At 37.8% G+C, this 21,357-nt stretch overlaps 1 protein-coding gene across 19 annotated transcripts in view; it reads right to left on the reverse strand.

The window, feature by feature from the left end:
• camk2g1 (calcium/calmodulin-dependent protein kinase (CaM kinase) II gamma 1) overlaps positions 1-21,357 on the reverse strand; it is a 98,466-nt gene that overhangs the window by 18,648 nt on the left and 58,461 nt on the right. For 14 of the 19 annotated variants that reach the window (XM_055177160.2, XM_055177159.2, XM_055177168.2 and 11 more), the window contains exons 6-13: positions 19,955-20,027; positions 15,041-15,143; positions 13,696-13,779; positions 12,540-12,634; positions 7,196-7,318; positions 6,914-6,997; positions 6,753-6,795; positions 4,676-4,738 (exon numbers count right to left, since the gene is read on the reverse strand). In XM_055177160.2, the coding sequence (XP_055033135.2) occupies positions 4,676-4,738; positions 6,753-6,795; positions 6,914-6,997; positions 7,196-7,318; positions 12,540-12,634; positions 13,696-13,779; positions 15,041-15,143; positions 19,955-20,027 (668 nt within the window). The remainder of the gene's footprint in view (positions 1-4,675; positions 4,739-6,752; positions 6,796-6,913; positions 6,998-7,195; positions 7,319-12,539; positions 12,635-13,695; positions 13,780-15,040; positions 15,144-19,954; positions 20,028-21,357) is intronic. The other 5 variants (XM_055177166.2, XM_055177158.2, XM_055177167.2 and 2 more) reach the window with 1 other exon arrangement.

The following is a 21,357-nucleotide window of genomic DNA, read 5'->3' on the forward strand; positions in this document are numbered from 1 at the left end:
TCATGGCTAATGAATGCAATTGATTTTCCTGTAAATGCACCTGTTATTTCCCAGAGGCCGACTTTCAGAGGTCTTGAATGAATATAAAGAAAAGTGGCCCCTGATACACTTCAGAGGACCATAGAGAATGCTTTTTGACCATAACAGATCTATAAAATGGTACCCTGTTAAAAAGCAGTATACTCAAAGCATCGGGATTCACATTAAGTGCCTTACCTTCAATAAACAAACAAAAAGAACAAAATGACAAGATGACAAAAATCTATTTAGTAGCAAAGAGACATGGCAGGCATTGTTCACATGGCAGGCCTGCTTTCATGCATCCCTAATCATGAGGTGAGAGGTGCTGATGGTGGATGCAATTCACCATACAGTCAGCCATGCAGTGCCAACAAGTTTAAATCACAAATCCCATAATGCAATGCACCAATGAGGCAGGAGCCCTAAAGGTAGACCTCAACTCATTACCATTCAACCATCTCATAGATCTAACTATGTCTCATGAGATTTACAGACTGTTAGGGAACGCTGAGCCAGCAGTCTTCCGTGATCCTGCAGAACTATTTGACGGATACAGGACCCCAGAGCGGCCACGATGAATCACACTGCTATTAATTCTGAGTGAAAATGAAAGAAATTGACTCATTTTGGGGCAAAGTGCAAAACACTGCAACCTTATTTCTAAGATCGTTCACATCTATGAGTTATGTACTTAAAGGGATAGTTCACTCAAAAATGAAAATAATGTCATTAATGACATGTCGTTCCAAACTCGCAAGACCTCCGCTCATCCCCAGAACACAGTCCAAGATGCTCTACATCTAGTCCGAGAGCTTGTCGACCCCTCATTGAAAATCCACGCACAACACACTGTCCATGTCCAGAAAGGCAACAAAAACATCATCAAAGCAGTCCATGTGACATCAGTGGGTCAGCCAGAACGCGTTGAAGCATCGAAAATACACCTTTAACAAAAATTACGACTTTATTCAGCATTGTCCTCTCCTCAGCGTCCGCCAAGAAGCGCATGCGCGAGACCAAAGCCACGCGACTGCAGTGACGCGGATGACGTGTTATCCTCAGACATGTTTGCGAAGTTTTTTTCAAACTTACAACGTGCGTCTCCTTCAGACTGTAAAGAACAGCTGGGGCGCACCAGATAACACGTCAGCCGCGTCATATGCGTCACTGCAGTCACGTGACTCTAGTCCCACACATGCGCCTCACAACAGACGCGGACGAGAAGACAATCCGGAACAAAGTGGCAATTTTTGTTATTTTTGGACCAAAATATATTTTCGATGCTTCAACACACTCCAACCGACCCACCGACGCCACATGATGTGGACCACCTGGATGATGTTCCCACTACCCTCCCGGACATGGACAGTACACCGCACGTAGATTTTCAATGAAGGGTCAACAAGCCTTCGGACCAAATCCAAAACATCCCAAACTGTGCTCCGAAGATGAACGGAGGTCCCACGAGCTTGGAACAACATGAGGGTGAGTCATTAATGACATCACTTTCACCCCCGGGTGAACCATCCCCTTAAGCAAAAGTATTGGATCATAACACAGTGCAAATACAAACTTTAATGTTTTAAATATTAATATGTTATAAAATTACCACATGAAATACATGTAAAATTCTACTTTGATGTGTTCAATTGGCATTTCATGCAACGTGTACTATTAAAATACTTTGATGCATCAAATCATTTACTGAATAATCATTATCATATCAAAGTCAGAGCAAATATATAAATGATGCTTTAGGTCTCAGAAATATTCCTAAGAAGGGAAAGAAGTTATATAATATAATTTTTTTTTAATATATACACACTGTAAAAAAGTCACTTAAAATTTTAAGTATAATCAACTTGGATTTACAAGTCATTTGAGTTAAAAAAATTTTTATTTTGACTAGTGATGAGTTGCTGTAACTGATAAAATAAAGTTGACTTAGCTTAATTTATTTCAACTTTATTTTATAAGTTACAACAACTCATCACCAGTCAACATAAAAAACAAAATTTGAAATGACTTTTGAATCCAAGTTGATTATACTTAAAAAATTTAAGTGCAAAAGCATTTTTTACAGTGTATTACAAGCAATATGGCTGATATTACCATGCCATATCATAATTTATCTGTCAGCAAACCGTTACATTGGTAATAAAAAGCTAAACGTGAGATGAAATGTTACAGTTGGCTAAACATCTTAAATATTTTGCTGGCAAACTGGATTTTTACAACGAAAATGGGAAAATAAGCTTAGGTACACTTTTAAAAATAAAGGTGCATAAGAACCATTTTTTGCCTAAATGGTTTTGTAAACAACCTTTAACACCTTATTTTTAAGCGTGTATTTCCAAAGAACATTACAAAAATATTCTGGGTTAAATACAACTTACACTCGAATTAACACCATCCGTGTCCTGAAGTTAACTAGCACAGAAAATTATTTCATCCCCACAGGTCATAAAAACTTAGGCAAGATGTTTTAACAGTAGTGTATTTAACATTAAAAGAGATTCTAAGGTTGTATTTTACCACAAAAAAATTACTATTGTCATCAAAACGTTAGGGTGGCCCTTACTTTTTATCTTTTAAAAGTTCATGCTCTCACCCCACCAATATATTTGAATAAATAAATAAAAAAATTGGGAATTTTTTTCCAATAATAATTAATATTTAGAGGTTGCTCAAAACCTTTGAAGTTTAACACATTTGTGTATTATGTAATACTTTGTGCTAGCATGTATAATTGTTTAATAATATATACTTACGGCAGCAATGGACTTATTTGACAATGCTCCATGCAATTAAAACTCCTGTTTTAGTTGTGATATGTTTTTGTGAATAGACAATATACACTGAGACAATGGCTGAAGCAACACGAAGCAAGTCCGCTATATGGTTACTCAGATCAGAAGAGACTGAAATAACTGGAACAAAGTTACCCTCCAAGTTTTATGTGTGTTGTGCGTTTTTAAATGGTAAAGTTTTTGCAAAAATATGTGATTTCTGAAATATTCAAAAGCTTTGAGCAACCTCTAGATATTGTAGGAACAATTCAAAATTTTGCACAGTGTGTTTTTATTGATATCCTAACACATTTAAGGGGTGAGAGTTGAACATCTAAAAAAAATAAAATTTGACCCATTATAAGGACCACCCTAACAAAATGTGCACAGTACATACTACAGAAATAGTAGGAGTAATATGCTAGGATACAGCCGTGCACTGTATTAACTAAAACTTTTTGAACTGGTTCAGCAAAAGAGCAAAATCTTCTTGTTTGACGGATTCCATAATCCTGAGGGATCCAGGCAGATGTTATAGCTTCACTTAATTGCTCTCCTTTGACCACTATGCACATAATAAAGTATTCTCAGATTCTGACAGCTGTTGAGAGACAGCTTGTTGAAGACGACAGCTTGTTGAAGACGGCAGCTGGTTGACGTTCGCCTAAACTGACTGACAGCTGTCTTAGATTTTAGTAAGAGCAAGACAATTACAATTTTATCAAAGTGACACCTACATCTACAATACAACTGTGCCCTCTGACGGTCTGGATGCACAGATCGTGTCTTTATTTCTCCTGACTCATGCACACTGTCAACAGTGTTGTTCATCTGCCCTCCAGAGGGCCTTATTCCCCGCAGACCACCTGGCGACCTCCGGGCCCACATGCCAGTGTTATCATGGTCTGACGACTGGCTGCAAGCCAACCCCGCTCCTGTCCATCCGTGTAGTTAAAGCCCTGCGCTTTCGGCAACAGGGAAAGTAAAGTTGGAGCGAGAGTGGTAGGGCGATGGTAGCTTGGCTGGGCGGCACAGTTCTGCTTTAGTTAATGACAAAGAACCTCAGGAGCATCCCACCAAATACCACAACCGTGCGTAAGGTGGAGTGCACCAGAGTGGACTCATGGACATGGTCCAGTATCTTCAGCTAAAGCAGACTTTTCCTAAATGCCATTTAACCCGATAGCAAATATCTCCGGTAAGCTGATCAGCAGGGAAGGAGGAAGCCAAAAAGGGCTGAAGCAAGAGAGAAATAAGTCTAAAGGAGGGTGACATTTGCATTTTTTACTTCATGCAGATGATAACGCATGCCGGCTGATGGTGGGTAACATTATGGCGATCGTTAACATGAATGCAATGCGGCAGTATTGGTTTCAACTCAGACCAAACAGATGTAGATGGTACCGATTGTGTATCGCGTTGGGAAAAAATACCAATATATTACCAAAACTCTATACTAAGACCCTATTGGAGCAAGGTAGATACTGTAACAAAACCTGCTTTAGGGGTTAAAAGCTAAGCGTTAAAAAAGTCGCAAGTTACAAGCAAAGCACCAATAAAAGCATAAACGCATGCCGTTCCATAACTCTTACAGACACGTCGTTTGAATGTGTGACGTATATGTGAGAGATGGAAACTCAGCAGGCCACGATTCTTATCATCGTAAGAGCGTATTTTCCGAGACTACATAGCAGAGGTTGTTCATGAGAACAAATAATTTATGCAAATGATGGGAGGACAGGCAGGCTTCCCATTGGCTGCATGCTGATTGGACAGAGCAGAGAGAGGGCGAAGTTTGGAGGCAGTGTGAATGGGGCCCGTCGGGTCCCCCTAGTGGTGAGTTGAGGAGATGCACTCTCACATACCTTCCTGTGCAAGAGCGGCAGTGCTTGTGGTGGGAGCAGCAGGGCTGGTATGCCGCCGACCCACTATTGGACAGAGAGGCGTTGAGTTGGGAGAAGCAAACCCTACAAGTTTCCTCTATTCTTTGGATCATGGTTCTCCAACGTTGTTCCTGGAGGGCACCTGTCCTGTATATTTCAGTTCCAACCCCTCTAATTTTTAGGTAGTCCTGAACAACTTATTGTGTGTTTGACTGGGGTTGGAAGTGAAATCTGCAGGACAGGTGCCCTGCAGAAACAGGGCTGGAGACGTATGCTTTAGATCATGGGTGTCCAATTCTGCTTCTGGAGAGCAACCATCTTGTAAATTTTAGCTCAAAACTACTTGCCTTTGCTAAAATGAATTTACTGTAAAGCCGCTTGGCATCAATGCAATAAACTTGAAAATAGGCAGCTGTGTATGGAGGGTTAGAGCTAAATTCAACAAGAAAGGAGCTTTCCAGAAGCAGGGTTGACTCTGTCTGGTCCAAAACATTATGATGGGAGAGTTATAGCTATGCAACCTATTTAATCAATTACAACACCTGCACCAATAATAAAAAGCTGAATATTTTAATTTTCTCATTCTCCAGGTGCTATACAAGGCCCATATGTTCAAAAACTCAAAACAAGAAACAATATGGTTATTATTTTTGAAGAGCTCAGAGGCAAAACCCACTAAATGCCAACCTCCATCAAAAATGAGATATACTCTCAGCACATATTTTGCATTCATCAATTAATTTTGCTTCAAATATGCTTAAAGAGCACCTATTGTCCGATTCACGTTTTTAAATTTCCTTTGGTGTGTATTAGTACATATGCAAACGATATGCAAAGGTACATACCCCATAGTAAACAATGACTAGGGCTGAGTATTGGCAAGGGCCCCACAATACGATTTATATCACGATACATGTGTCATGATACAATGTATCACGGTACTATACAATACGTCGCCTGTTGCGATACATCACAATACTTTTTCTTTTTTTTATCAAAAATGTAAAAAAGAGCTGATTTTTTTAAGCCAAAGTGCTTCCACACGTCGGCTTTGAAAGCTGCAGGTGTTTTTCAATTTTCTGCCATTTTCTCACTCCCGCTAACTTAAGACATTGTCGTATGTGACAGACAACTGGACAGCGACAACTACAGCAGCGGCGGAGGAGGTCGTTTGAGGCACACAGAGGGATTTGATGGGTTTTAAAAAGAAAAAAAAATCGATAGTAGAGATCGAAATATCGATACTCTGACGTGGGGAAAATATCACAATAGTAGCTTTATCGATATTTTTGCACAGCCCTAACGATGATGCGAGTTATCGTCTCCAACATAAATCTCTTTTCTTGGACTACAACAAACACACGGATTGTAGGCAATAGGTTACTTCCTGGGATTGGTGACGTAGGCAAGTCCGACATTATCATAATTCGGACTAAGAACCTGTAAGATAACTCCTGTTGGCAACCGAATCTTTCAAACATGGTCAGGAGCATTACAACGTACAGATTAGCTGGCCAATCAGGGACACTGAGCTTTTCAAATCTGTGCGTTTCAGGAACAGAGTGAAATCTGAAGCTACAAAATTGTACGGTATGTGAAAAATAATGTGTTTTTAACCATAAACCACGCAAACACATTGTATTATACCAAATAACATTGTATTTTAACAATGAAATAGGTGCTCTTTAATCTAGGCCATTCAGAAATGCAGATTTGTCGGCAGAATCCATTAAAAGTCTGATAAAAAATGTTAATTTACAAGAAAACATGTCAGACATGGCACTTAGAGGGTTTTGCATTTTCATATGATTTCTTTGCTGCGTTACCTCAAACTTCAGAAGAAAACACTGAAAGGTAAGTAAATCTCAATACAGAGAAAATAAAAATAATATAAACTGTACTCATAGCAAAGGCCTTAAAATCCAAAGCTCTAGATCCCAAGTGGATTTTTGCTTGACTTAAATACTAAGCAAGCCTTACAGGGATCTTTTTTAATAGTCAAACTGCAAGAGGAGGGCCATGTTCATCCATGACTTCCCAAGAGACTAAGGCAACTCACCTGAGAAGTTTCTAGAAACCAGCATAGTGGTCAAAATGGCTCCCTGTAAGAACACATAGAAAATCGAATTCTTAGCAACCATTGCCACAAGACATGTCACCTCTTATCCAAGCGAGGAAGGCTTTAAGAGAAGAGCAAAGTGTAACGCATTCATTCTGTACCTTCAGTTTCCTGCGGGCATTGAACTTGCGCAAGCACTCCACTGTCTCCTGACGATGCATCATGGATGCCACTGTGGACCGTTGCTGAAAAACATAACCATTACAGAGAAAAATCATCATTATCTGGGTAACCATGCTGAGTCATTAGGCGGACTAAAATGGGAACGTATAAACATATTCTTGGAACCTGACAATTTACAAGGTAGAAATCTTTTAAAGAGACAGTTCACACAAATAAAAATTCTGTTATGTCCAAAAGAGTCCCCGGCACAGAAAACTTACGCAGACCCATGGGTGCTTGAGGGCCTGCTCTGCTGTGATCCGCTTGGCAGGGTTGATGGTCAACATTTGGTTGATGAGGTTCTTGGCCTCGGGGGTGACCGTATCCCACTCAGGAGATGGAAACTGTAGGGAACACCAATAGAAAAACATGATCAACTCTATACTGTACGGTTGACATGTACGGTAATCCCACCCCAAGCTGTACTGCCACACATAGAGAGCAATCTGGGACTTGGCCTAATGAAATTAAATTGGTGTACAAGATTCAATGAGTCACGGTAGAGTATCCCTCTATTCGTTCCATGCGTGTTATTTCCACATTTCACACCGTAACTGGAGAAGATTGCAGTTGTAATTAGCCAATAAAGAGTCATGTCTGTATCCGAGTTAAATCCGTGTCGCACCACCTCATTCATACCGGGAGATCTTCAATGTGGCCATTGCAAAATGTTTGTCTGTTCCAGGAAAATCCTGGGCAGGTTCCAGGAAGTCTAATTTGTTTGCGCATCAAGCTGCGTTGCATCAGCTACACTGAATGTGTGGATAGTACTTAGAAACACTGCAGGTGTTCATAAGCCCTTACACTGCGCTACAGTAGTTGTGCATTTGGCCCAAATCACTGTTAGTGCATGTCAAGGGTGGGGTTTGGTTTGCATTGCTTTAGCCTTACCAAGCTAAGAGACATCTTACAACATTTATTACACAACATTTTGGTCATATCGCCCGCACCTAACATGACTAAACTGGCCTGTCCACCAACCCGTAACCACACACAAAAAAAACTTGTTAGAACAGCAAAAGAGCATTTTTGGTATGGTGAGAGAGTTAAATAATTTCTTCTCTTTCATGCATCACATTTATGGGAAGGCAATACAAAGTATAAAGCAAACAATCAAGCATTAAGATTGTAGTTCAGGGCAGTTGTTTCTAAACAGAGCCCATCTCTCTGCAATGCGACAGGCACGGCCTCATATAATCAATAATACCGGCAGAACCTCCAAAACAGATCAGAAATAAACCACAACGAACATCTCAGACGCATCGTGCCATCTGTTGCAGTCAACACACTTGCTCGAGATTTATCCAATGAGCTGGAATAGTTCAGTTCAACCTTCTTCAATGACTTCTCTTATTTCCCTCTTGGCCTATTACTGCATTCATTACAAATATCTTTATCTCCCCACTTGGCTTTTGACTGCTACTTTAACTCTTTCCCCGCCATTGACGAGATATCTCGTCAATCAAGAGAAAACGCTTCCCCGCCAATGACGAGTATTTCCGTCTTTCCGCAATACCGCTATTATTTACCTTCTGCAACTTTTTAAAACCGGAAGTATTGTCCTATGGCAAGCAGCTGCATGTCCGTGTCTGTTTTAAAGATTGCTCTGAATGGGATCTCTATGAAAAGTCTGTCACAAAAATGGAATTATCTCTGCTTTTTGCTCAAAATGTGGTGTTTTTACAGAAACCTACCCATATTCAAAAGCTGATTACAAAAGAACTACAGAAGGTAGGATGAAACGTTTTCTTTTTTGTTGTTTGAAAGCAGAGGGTCTGTTCTTTCATTTGGTATATTGTATGTTTATATATTTGAAGAAGAACACTTTCTGAAAGGCATTAAACTTTTGTGAAAATCATGAAAAACGCTGACGCTGGCTGGCAACTTTTTTTAAAAATGCTGGCGGTGAAAGAGTTAAAAAAAAATAACAACTACTGACCAAGAGCCAAAAATAAATATGGGAATAAAAATTTAAGGAAAATAAATAACAGCAAACGTGCACTACTTCTAGATCATACATTTTTTTTTAGGAATTAAAAAAAAGTTCATCCAAATATGAATATTCCCTCATAATTAAGTTTAAAGATAGATGTGTTAATTTGAGCTTCGCCAAATAAGATGATCGCATGATGGCATTTTAAAGGATTACTCTACTTTCATAAGATAATTTACTCCCCCATGTCATCAAAGATGTTTATGTCGTTCTTTCTTCAGTTGAATAGAAATTACATTTTTTGAGGACAGCATTCCAGGATTTTTCTCCATATAGTGGATTTCAATTGAACCCATTTCTTTTTGACTGACAAAAGCGAGTCTTATGAAAGTGGACCAATCTTTTAATATACAATTTTTTGTGTTCACCTGAAGAAAAGAATTCATATACACTTGGGATGGCATGCGGGTGAGTAATTTATAGTGATGCACCAATGTATCGGCCGATTTTTGATGAATTTGAAACCATCGGCATATCAGCAATAGCACGAGAAAGGCCGATAACGATTGTTTATTAATTAACTGCATGAAGGCAATAATCCATAATTTTTTTTAAATAATTATCAAAATAAATAAATACTTCCCAAAACAAAATAAAATCTGTACACATAGTTTGTCAGACATGCGATGGGGGAAAAAATAGTAAATCAGGTAGTTAATCATGTGAGAGATTACTCATTCACGTGAGCCATGCTCACAGTAAGAGTATTTCGGAAAATGTCTGCGGTTTTTTTTTTAATTTTGGAAAAAAATCGCTCAAATTTTATCTTTCTTTATGCCTCTTTTCTTCTTCCTTTATTTCTTTACGCCATTCCAGCATCTACGGCTATATTCATGGTGAGAACCAGGTAATCCATACACAAGTTTTATTCAGACAAGTTGATTCATACACAAGTTGGGGGAGGGACAATTTGGTATCTCAAATTTGCATAACTTGCGTGTTTTTGGCCTGTGGGAGGAAACCGGAGTACCCGGAGTAAACCCACACTCAGAGGTGGAAAAAGTAATAAAATATTGTACTCAAGTAAAAGTAGAGTTACTTTAATAATATTTTACTTAAGTAAAGTTACTGGTCTAAAAATCTACTCAAGTAAAAGTAAAAAGTAAGTAATTTTAACTTTACTCAGAGTAAAAGTTACTTTTTTACAAGCGGATTCTAGTATAGTTCAAAAACGACAAGGGAATATAAATCTTAAACTAGTTGTTTTTAATTGTAGGAACATCTTTACAATTAAAGAGCAATAACAAAAAGTTAATAAAATAAAAAGCTTTTTTAAACTAAGAAACATTTATGCAATTGTTTAATGATTTTTACATGTGAGTTATGCACTTTTGAAGGTGGTCAGCAGCTTGTAAATACAATCACTATAGTAAGGTTGTAATTGATGTATTGCTGGTACATTATTTTATTAAACTGGTACCTGGTGTCAGACCTTTATTCTTCTCTCTCTCTCTCTCTCTCTCTCTCTCTCTCTCTCTCTCTCTCTCTCTCTCTCTCTCTCTCTCTCATGACCTGCGCATTCTCGAGGACGTTCTGAAGTTGTGTTTGACTTGACGCTAAGCAGCTAGACCTCGGAAGATAATGCGCATGGTATTAAAAACGCGTCGTGCAAATGAGCGGTAAAAACTGCCATTTCGTACTGAAGAGCATTAATCCTACCTTTCATAGGAATGAAACACTCGCTTCGCGTCAGTGGAAAGTGGTCGCTTAAATATGACCAGGGGTTTCTTTCATAAGATTTGAACTGAGGCGGGTCTGCATTAGCGCGCGCCTGTCTCGTCCGTCTCCATGGTTCTTTTTGCGCGTTCCCCCGCCCATCAATCATCCGTTGCACTTCTTTATCACCTTGCTTTTTTAAATATTCTTTTACTCAGTAACGGATATGATTTAAAATGTAGCGAAGTACAATACTTTAAACAAAACATACTTAAGTAAAAGTAAAATTTTAAAAACTACTCAAAAAAGTAAAAGTACACAAAAAAACTACTCAATTACAGTAACGTGAGTAAATGTAATTTGTTAATTTCCACCTCTGCCCACGCTGACACAGGGAGAACATGCAAAAACTCCACACAGAAAGACCACCTGCCCTAGCCGGGGCTCGAACCGGGAACCTTCTTGCTGTGAGGCAACAGTGCTACCCACTGTGCCACTGTGCCGCCCTTATGCTTCTCTTAGTTATTATTGAATGTTAAATAGACCCAATCCATGTTCAGTAAAAATAATTTGATGCAGAAATAAACTAGGGCTGAAACGATTAGTCGACATTGTCTACAACGTCGACAATACAAATTTGTCGACAAATATCTTTGTTTTCGAGTAGTCCTTTAGTTTCACTTAACCTAATGTAAGGGCCTGCAATGTCATGATTTGACCGCTACGACGTGATAGCGCTAGAGTGTAATGCAACCCTTACAAATTTGCGATAGAAGAAAATAGATGAAAACACAGCGTGGATTATTGCGTAGTGCAAATGTATCAGCATGAACATTTCATAAAACTTCAAACCAAGAAAGCTGTTGTGTTTAATACATAAAAGACAGAACTTGAAGAATTTTTTTAAGAGGACAGAATATTTAAACAATGCTTAGAAAGCATTTGTGTGTAATTTGAGTTGGACAGAAATCATAAAACTTAAGAGAATGACCTGCTCAAAGTTCATTAAAACAACTATTCCAAATGCTGAAGTGATTTTCTTTTTTATTTATTAGTTAGAATATGTACAACTTGATGTTTTAACTAATTGAAAAAGTTGAATAGTCGTTCAAAACATACTGATTAGTCATTGAAATAGCCGACGATTAGTCGATTAATCAGTCTAATAATCGATAGATTAGTCGATTATCAAAATAATCGTTTGTTGCAGCCCTAAAATAAATTAGCTAATAAGTCAACTGTATAGTATTTTATACAAGTTTTTAATATCGGTATCGGCATTAGTAGCAGCCAATAGTCTGTTTAAAACGGTATTGCCCCCAAGAATATTGGTGCATCCCTAGTAAATTATGGGGAAAAAATTTATATTTGGGTAAACAGTTACACAAGTTCAGATGTTTGTACCAACTCTATTATATTTATGTACAGACGAGATATGTAAAATAATAACATAATCTAAAATTACATTCATGTAAATGTTAAAAATAAACTCTGTACAACTGTTATTCTGAAAATATTACTTTTTCACAAGTGTACGTGAGTCTCTTGACTGGTACTGCATGTCTTTAATTCCAAGTGATTTCAGAAATGTTCACGGGAAGCATTTACGGTATCCTGTTGGGAAATTCTAGTCCTGTTCTGGAAGGATGCAGAGACCTTGTGATGTGCAGCCTAAAATTAAACAAGCCTCAATAGACTTGATTTATGAAACAGCTTGACGTACTTACAGAGACCGGACTAATAAAACACATCCGGAAATACAGTATGAGAATGCTGCATTAAAAAATGCCACAAATTTAAACCAAATGTTACAAAAAAGAGACGGAGGTCTCTTTGTATTCTAATACTTTGTATTAAATTATAAAGACTTTTGGACCAATCTCAAGACAAGGCCATTGAAGGACAGCTGCACTTACGTCATAAGCTCCTGCCTTGATCTGCTGGTATAACTTATGTTGATCTTCATCCCAAAATGGAGGGTAACCCACTAGGAGAATATACAGGATAACTCCTGCAGAGAGATTGAGAAAGAGAGAGATAGAAAGAAAGAGAGAGAGAGCGTTTTAAAGGTGCAGTGTGTAATTTTAAGAAGAATCTCTTGACAGAAATGCAAAATAAAATACAAAACTATATTATCAGGGGTGTACAAAGACCTTTCATAATTAACCGTTATGTGTTTATTACCTTAGAACAAGACCTTTTTATCTACATACAAAGAGGGTCCCCCATGGAAGTCGCCATTTTTCTACAGAAGCCCTTAATGGACAATTTTTTGTTGTCTCCGACAATGACATGTTTGTTCGGTGGCAGCTACCATAGCTTCTCTATGTGTTTCAAAAGCAAGGGGTGAGCAGTGGACTACGCTGTTGGTTGCAATTCGCAACCTCACCACTAGATGCTGCTAAAATTTACACACTGCACCTTTAATTAAGTCTTGACTTGAATAAATAAGTGCTATCATTGACCAACTAGTCGAGGCTGGACACGGCACAGGAAAATTAAATAGAAAATAAATGATTTCTGGGTCACCACACGCAGTACAAATATATTTTTTACATTTAAAAAAAACTTAACGTGAGTGACTTTTAAAAGGTATTACAAATCAGATTGTCATATATATCTAATATATAAGAGGGCCACATCTATATCCAAATGACATAAATCTACACAAACCAAAACTGTAATATAGACTATAAACTGCATAAATTGTCAACATTCAGCCAACTTAAACAGAAGTGCTGTCTGTGTGCCTTTTCACAGCATGTGTAACTCACATCCAGCTTGACAGACGTCCCCATTTTTAAGCAATGAGTAGTAGCGGTGCGCTCCAAGTGTTGCTTCATACCAGCTTGTTTTGCAAAAGATAAATGGGTTTGTGGTGTATTTCCACCTCATTTTCTGCTGAGTTCAGCGTGCGATACCCAGCAAAAATAAGCTCAGTGCTGTTTAGTTTTTCTGAATACTGCAACGTGAAATGCCGTAATAAAGATGCATCGCTTACGGTACATGCTGTAGATGAGAGATGTAGCAAGCAGGCCTAATGTAATGTGAAAGGCTTTCCAACAGACTCACCACAGGCCCAGATGTCCACAGGTTTCCCATAGGGATCTTTTCTCAAAACCTCGGGAGACAGATAGCCAGGTGTGCCGGCAAAACCTGCAATAATAGCAAATAGAAAATTATAAACTGTGTAATGGTCTTTCTGCATCTTTGAGATATACGATAAATTCTGGATCTGTCCAAATGGACGGTTCTTGACCAAAATGTGGTGCAGTGTACACCAGACTCCATTCAATATAATTAATTTACAATAACTAACAAAATTGCAAATAATGTCAGTATTGTTTATGTGCGGATGGATAGTCGATGCATATTCTCATATCCATAATAGTTTCTGCATGATTCGAAAGGTCTCTATGCAGAATAGGCAAGTTGTAAACCGCTGTTGGTATATAAGAGACCACTGTAGTAACATAAATCTTCACTATCCATACATGTACACATGGATATACCACACTCATATTACCCACAATGCTTTACACTCTTCCCCTTTCGCAAAAAATACAGCATATCTTGAAATTAGATGATTTATTATTTATGTAAACCTATTACAAATAAAATAGGCCCTGAAGCAAAGATGATTTACTAGAATGGCTGCAGAATTTAACAGCTGCCAGCAGGTGGCCACAGGGCCCTTGAGAATCTGCTGAGCGAATTTCATCCACAAAGCTAAAGGGTCTTTATCGTACTGACAGGTAAAGTTTCAAGTTAGTTGAAAGCTAAACATGAAATGGGTTCAAATTGGCATTTAGCACGTCCAGCAAATAAGCCTCGGCTGTCATTCCAATTTATTTCAGAGCAGAGGCAATGGGGCAGAAAATGTCCGAACCTCATTTTAAGATAAACTGGAAGAAGTCCTTAGAAGTATTGCACACCCCAATGTAAATTATACCTTTTCAACACAAAAACAATTCTGGATTTTTTAAGGAAGAAAAAGTTAAATCCAAGAACCAGAACTTTAGATTCAGGATGGGCGAGTAAGTAACTACCCATAATTCCATAGTTTTGCGCCCAGAACACCTTAGCAACAGAGCAGAAACCCATCTGAACACCTTAGCAACCAATCTCCATCGCTCCCTCTATCTCTCTTGCGCTCACTCTTCTTATATTTCTATATAACTTGAAATGCTGCTTAAAGTTGCAAATTCTTAACTTCAAACATTTGACAGGTTCTGTAGGCACCTGATGCGTAAAGCTCAAATTTAAAGCTCACTCCCAATTCAAGTTTTTATGTGTACTTTTATTTAAGTTTTATTAAACAACAAGTGGCTTTTGAATGTGGCGAAGATTCAGTGAATATTCACAGCTATATAAATCTTTGGACATGTATGTGTGAGAGGGAATGAGAATTGCTTACCAAACCAGGCCTGTTGATCACCCTGCACCTCGATGGCAAGCCCAAAATCAGCCAGTTTCACTGCTGCGCCCTTCATCTTGCTGGCCAAAAGCAAGTTCTCAGGCTGGGGAGAAAAACAGAACAAACTTGGCACGCTTTTCCAACCAAAAGACATTTTTAAATGGACTAAAAACAATGGGTCTCATTCACTAATAATTCCGTACATTTTTTTGTATTGATACGCACACTTGAACACAAAAAGTTCTCGCATAATTCACAACATGTGTGTACGCACATGAGTTTATTTTTACAATAGTTTTTACGTTAGTGAATTTGGAGTGTTCTACGTGAGCGGCCGCATGCACAAAGTTGGTAATTTGCATAAAACACTCCCGAACCAGCTCCATATAAGGGCTTTCCGCAGCGCAGCGCTAGTCCGCAGTTTGTCATAGAAGCAAAAGAGCTTGAAAACAAAATCCATGATCATATTTATTATCGCAAAAGTTTCGTTTTGCTTTGCATTTTTATTTGGGAGGTTGCTGTCGCTGGAGGAAGCCAGTGCTGTCCACTGACCAGAGTAACATTAAAGAAGTATTTGATGCGTTAACAAATATGACATTTAAATAATATGACAGAGACGTGCATCTGTATCTAAAATAAAACAGACAGGAGATCAAGTGATTGACGTTTGGACTTCTCATTACATTTACATGACGTTTACATTAGGCATTAAGGAGACACTTTTATATAGAGATTTAAAAAGTGAAAAGGAAAGCGTGAAGATTTGTCATTATGTGCATCTTCTTTATGTGTTTAGAAAAAAATAAGTTGGCTATAATAATTTATACAACAGTTCTTTCTGGTTCTCGAATCTGATTGGCTAAGAGCTATGCGATATTGTGCTGATAACAGCACTGTAACCGCTTCACCTTTCGTATTATTCTGCCACCTAGTGAATGGAGGTCCTAAGCAGGCTCATCTCTGAATGGAAAAACACAGACGCCCTGTTTTTAAACACTCTCTGTGTGTCTCATTAGTTCACTAGCTCATAAATCAGTCTGTGAATCCCCAATCGGAAGTTATTATTCCGTCAAAGATCAGCGCTCTTGGATGTTACGTTAAAGTTAATGGGAGAAATGTCTTGTCACATCGTGTGGACGATTAACACTTGGAAAGAGGAATATAAACACTTGTTTTTTTCTGGAGCTGTATCTCTTATCAGAACGCAATAACACAGTGGAACTGCAGGTAAGCACCGCAGCTTTAAAATGTGGACATTGATCATTTACTTTATCGTGACGTGATTATTAAAACATGTTATGAGATATCGCCACTGGTATATTTATAAGCAGCATGCAAAAACATCTCTCTGACACTTATAAAAAAACGTTTTATATAGTACTGACAAGAACAAAGTTTAATAATAATAATCGAGTGCTCGTATCGCGTTAAGAATAAATGAGAAAGCCATAGTAACGTTATACAAGTATAGTTTCATTAACTTTTACCTCGCGCCAAAACAATAACAACACAAAAGACACTAAATATGAATAAAAAAACAAGTAATAGTTTGATCATGACACCAAATACTGCTGATTTGATCTCATTTTGACGATCATAAACAAACAAGGCCAACATGAGAGCCAGGGAATACCTGTCAGAGACGTAGCCCAGAGTAGAGCTATAATCGGGCCTTAAAAGTTAAGCCCGAAATGACCGGAGCCCGACAGAATGCAGCCCGAACCCGTTTACAGCCCGACATTATTTAAATGTGCGCACACACACAGCTTTTGTCAAGAATGAGTAATTTACACAGGTTTTAACATTATTTATTCATTACTAATAATCTACACGCAAACTTGGAAGTTGAAACAAAGAAATAAAATAAGTCATCTGTAACATTGTAACATCTCATTCTAAATAGGCCTATGCAATACACTATAAATAGGCCAATAAAAAATATTATTTCTTAACGAATTAAATTAAGATAATACATTCTGAATTAAGATGGGTATTTGGCAATAACGAAATTAAGAGAAAGGCTCCGTGGGATTTGCGTCGGCACTTCTCTCCATTAGGTACTGCCAACATTAGTCTATATCCTTTGTCTAAATTATGTATTTAAGACTCAATTAATATTTAGTTATACATTGAAAAACCTTTACTCACCAAGATTAGGCTACATGTTTTTGATGAGGAAAATTATTAAATAAATGGCTTCAGCGTGGTCCTGTGCTACTGAACTTGACTGCTCATTTACCTCACAAAGCTGGAGCGGAAGCGAGAGAGGGCTGTGGTCAGCGGGGCGAGTGAACACTGACGTCCGCTCATGCTTTGGTTCTCATTCGTACCGAATCTCACTAAGCAAACGTTCAAACAGGCGCTATCTTTACTAATCGACTGCAGATTTAAATATAATACATATACATTCTCGACTGAACTAATCTTAAAACTACACTTTGTGACCAAGAAACGGTAATATAAAGTAACGGCTTTTCCGTCCATTGAGTTGTTATGAGCTTCAAAGCAGCCGAAAGTTTTACCTGTCATTCTGGCAGCCCTCAAATCCGTGGCGGAAGAAGTATTTCTTAAACAAAGAGGCTTACAAAATAAACTCTGTTGTTGTTTTCTAGTTTTCGTTTTTCAAACGTGTGCCGTCGAACTGTTGTATAAAAGCAATATCGCTCTCGGAGTCGTGTGATATAGCTCTATATCATCACGGCTGTGATTGCCTCCGGCACTCGGCCGCTCTGGCCTAATCACAGCCGTGATGATATAGAGCTATATCACACTCCTACTCGAGCGATATTGCTTAAGTATAATATTGTATATAATAATAATAATAATATAGATCATGTATAATAATATATAATACAGAAAATATTATAATATAAAATGTAAATTTTATATATCAACATAATATAAACATTATAATTATAGCCTAGTATTTGATTATAGTGTACGTGATTATTGCATACGAGTGGTTTTAGGTTTTCTTGAATTTTTGCGCACTTTTAGAAGACATTTTGATACGAAAGTTTTTGTTGAATCACGATTTGTTTGTGAAAACATCCGTACGCACAAATTTGTGCATATGCATGATTACTGAATGAGATGTTCTGTCATTCATGGTAAAAGCGAGCAGCAGTGACAATGCATTTGGATGTCTCTTCTTTAAATTAGAATGAGCTTTAATGCAATATGGGCTTCTCGGGTTACACAACAAACTACTAACAAAAATAAAGACATTAAAGTACTCAGTCATATTTGACCCTAAAACAGAAACAATCATTTGCCTAAATTCCTTGTGAGATAGAAGGGCATGTCTAGTTTAATATGATAGTTATTCATCATATTAATTGACAATGTTCGATAGTCTAAAAAACACATAGATTTATAATTTATATACTAATATTTCTACTCAATATATTCTACATATTTGGATCTTGTTTGATATATGCATGTATTGGTATCATCATTTTTCCATTTTTTTTGGTTTCTTTTTTCCATCTATGATGCTTTGGAAAATGCAACACTGTTAAAAATGTGCTACAAAAACTATTAAATTATTATAATTAAACTATTTAAATTAATATAAAAAAAAATAAATAAAAAGGGCCACACGTGGTCACTAAGGTTTTTGTGGAAGGAAAATCTGCTTAACAAAAAACAACCCCAAAATCTTATGTCTTATGGTCCTAAATATAAGAAATGCAAAATATAATTCTTCATTTTTTGTTTTCTGAGTGTAATATTAACCAGAAACACTCCAGCAGACTACAGGCAAATCAAAGATAAAATAATGATCAATGTTTCCTTGTTTTATATAACTTGCCACTGCCCACCTAAAATAAATTGTGCTCAGAAAACAGAGCTGTTGCACTCAGAAGGAATATTCATCCCATCATAAGGTCATCACCTCAGTTATGTTATGCAAATATTAGTATAAAGTTACTTCATGGACGAATATAATTTACAGGTCGTTCGCTATTGCCCAGTAACATATATTACATACACTGGAAACGTTCTCACAAAAAAATCCAAGAAGATAAAGTCGATTTTTCACACCATTTCTCAAATACAGAATTCAGCACGCTTGATTTATTAGGTGCTGCACATATATCTTTCCAAAGCTCTGAGCGCATCCCCATAGCTCAACATTGAAGTATTTAAACGTATCTGATATAAGAATGCTGGGAAATTTATGCCCATAGGTGTGAATCTCTCATTCTTTCACATTAAATGCAGAGACTGCAAATGAGAAACGCCAGGATGTGCGATGCCAGCCCCTCCCAAATCCCCTCCGCCTCTAAGGCAATACTAGCAACAGTTGTCATATCACGTTCTTCGCTATGGCAACCAGCCTGGGCACTTTTCTGCTGCTTAGCATTGGGCTCACATACACATGGGGGTGGACATTGCATTGCATCAGAGAACATGATAAATCTGGCATGATATATACATATACGCACATTAATTTAACTGCATAAACCAAAGTCTGCGTAAAAACGATCTTTTAATATCTTTCAGTATATATATATATAGATATTTATGTAATTGCTCTAAAATGTAAAACTGTAATTTTATTACAATTAATAAAAAGTGCTTTCGTATAGCATTGCGTTAGCAGTGCAAACGTTCATTGGTTTGAACCATGAACACACATGCTGATAAAACTGTATACCTTTAATACACTGTAATTCGCTTTGGATAGAAACGTCTGGCAAATGCATAAATGTAATTTATATCTATGGTAGTTGAAATAGTGAAAAGGTTATAAAAAATTGTCTATATATGTGTTAAATTGTCCGTATTGAAGATACGTGTGTATGTCTGTGAGTTTGAAAAGGCCAGGGCATCGCTTCGACAAGGAAACCCTTAGAGGCAGTCTAGTTGCCTTGCGCTGCGTTGTCGTGGCGACAGGCTCTCTCTCACCTTAAGGTCTCTGTGCACAATGTCATGCTGGTGAATATGATTGACACTCTCCAGGATCTGATTGATGCACTGGCTGAAAAAGACAAAAATAAGAATATATATAAAATATCACATAAATCATTCTACTGTCACAGAGTTCTGCTACATTTTTCTTAGCTTGCACTCTTTTCAAGTGTTAGTTCACACAAAAATGAAAATGTTGTCACTATTTAATCATCTTCAGGTTATTTTAAATCTATCGGACTTTCGTCTCTGGTTGTTGCTTTTGTAATCTCCCTTTGTTGGCCACAGACATGTCATACAGGTTTTGAGCAACATTAAGGTGAATAAAGCTGAATTTTTTTAAATTTCTTTAAAGGAACACGCCCACATTTTGGGAATTTAGCTTATTCACAGTATCCCCCAGAGTTAGATAAGAGATACATACCTTTCTCATCTACATGCATGCTGTAACTCTGTCTGACGCAGCCCCCGCTAGGTTAGCTTAGCACAAAGACTGGAAGTGAATGGCTCCAGCTTGCAAACTGCTCCCAATAAGTGACAAAATAACGCAAACATTTTTTTTCTATTTATGTGTTGTGATTTGTGTAGTCACACTGTGTACACTGCTACTTGAGCGGAGTGATTAGCACAACTCGGACCGAACTCTCTGCTCCTCACCAGGGGGCTTCTCGGGTGCTGCGAGCAAATCGCTCCGCCCAAGAAGCAGTGCTTCGCCTACTGAGAATATAGTTCCCAGTATGTATACTGTTAAAAGATGGCTGTGTCTCATATGACCTTGTTATTTGTACACAGTGTGACTATACAAATCACAACACATAAATAGGAAAAATGTTTGCGTTTATTTGTAACATATTAGGAGCAGTTTGCTAGCTGGAGCCATTCACTTCCAGTCTTTGTGCTAAGCTAAGCTAGCGGGGGCTGCGTCAGACAGAGTTACAACACGCACGGAGATGAGAAAGGTATGTATGCACTTATCTAACTCTGGGGGATACTGTGAATGAGCTTAATTCCCAAAATGTGGACGTGTTCCTTTAATAATATGGTAAATAAATACTTAAAGTCCCCATGAAATCAAAACTGACCATTCTTATTTTTTTATAGAATATTGCATGGTTTATCATAAACAATTTATCAGTGTAAGTCATTTTTTTTATTTAATTATGAGCCCTTGTAAACGTACATCCACCCTCTTGTAGTGGCCATTCTCTGATGATATCAGCAAGACGGCTTGGGCAGGATCATCCGTTAACCCCGCCCCCTCCAGCTGTCAGTAAACTGCGAGTGCCGTTTCTGAATGACGCGCCTACTTTTCTACATCTAATAAATTTACAATGGAAAACACAAGCTACACCCACTTTTTCCTAGTGTGATATTCCGCTTCACTCGGAAATACGTTTGTA

This window comes from Misgurnus anguillicaudatus, chromosome 4, assembly GCF_027580225.2.
Source record: "Misgurnus anguillicaudatus chromosome 4, ASM2758022v2, whole genome shotgun sequence".
NCBI classification, from domain to species: Eukaryota; Metazoa; Chordata; class Actinopteri; order Cypriniformes; family Cobitidae; genus Misgurnus; species Misgurnus anguillicaudatus.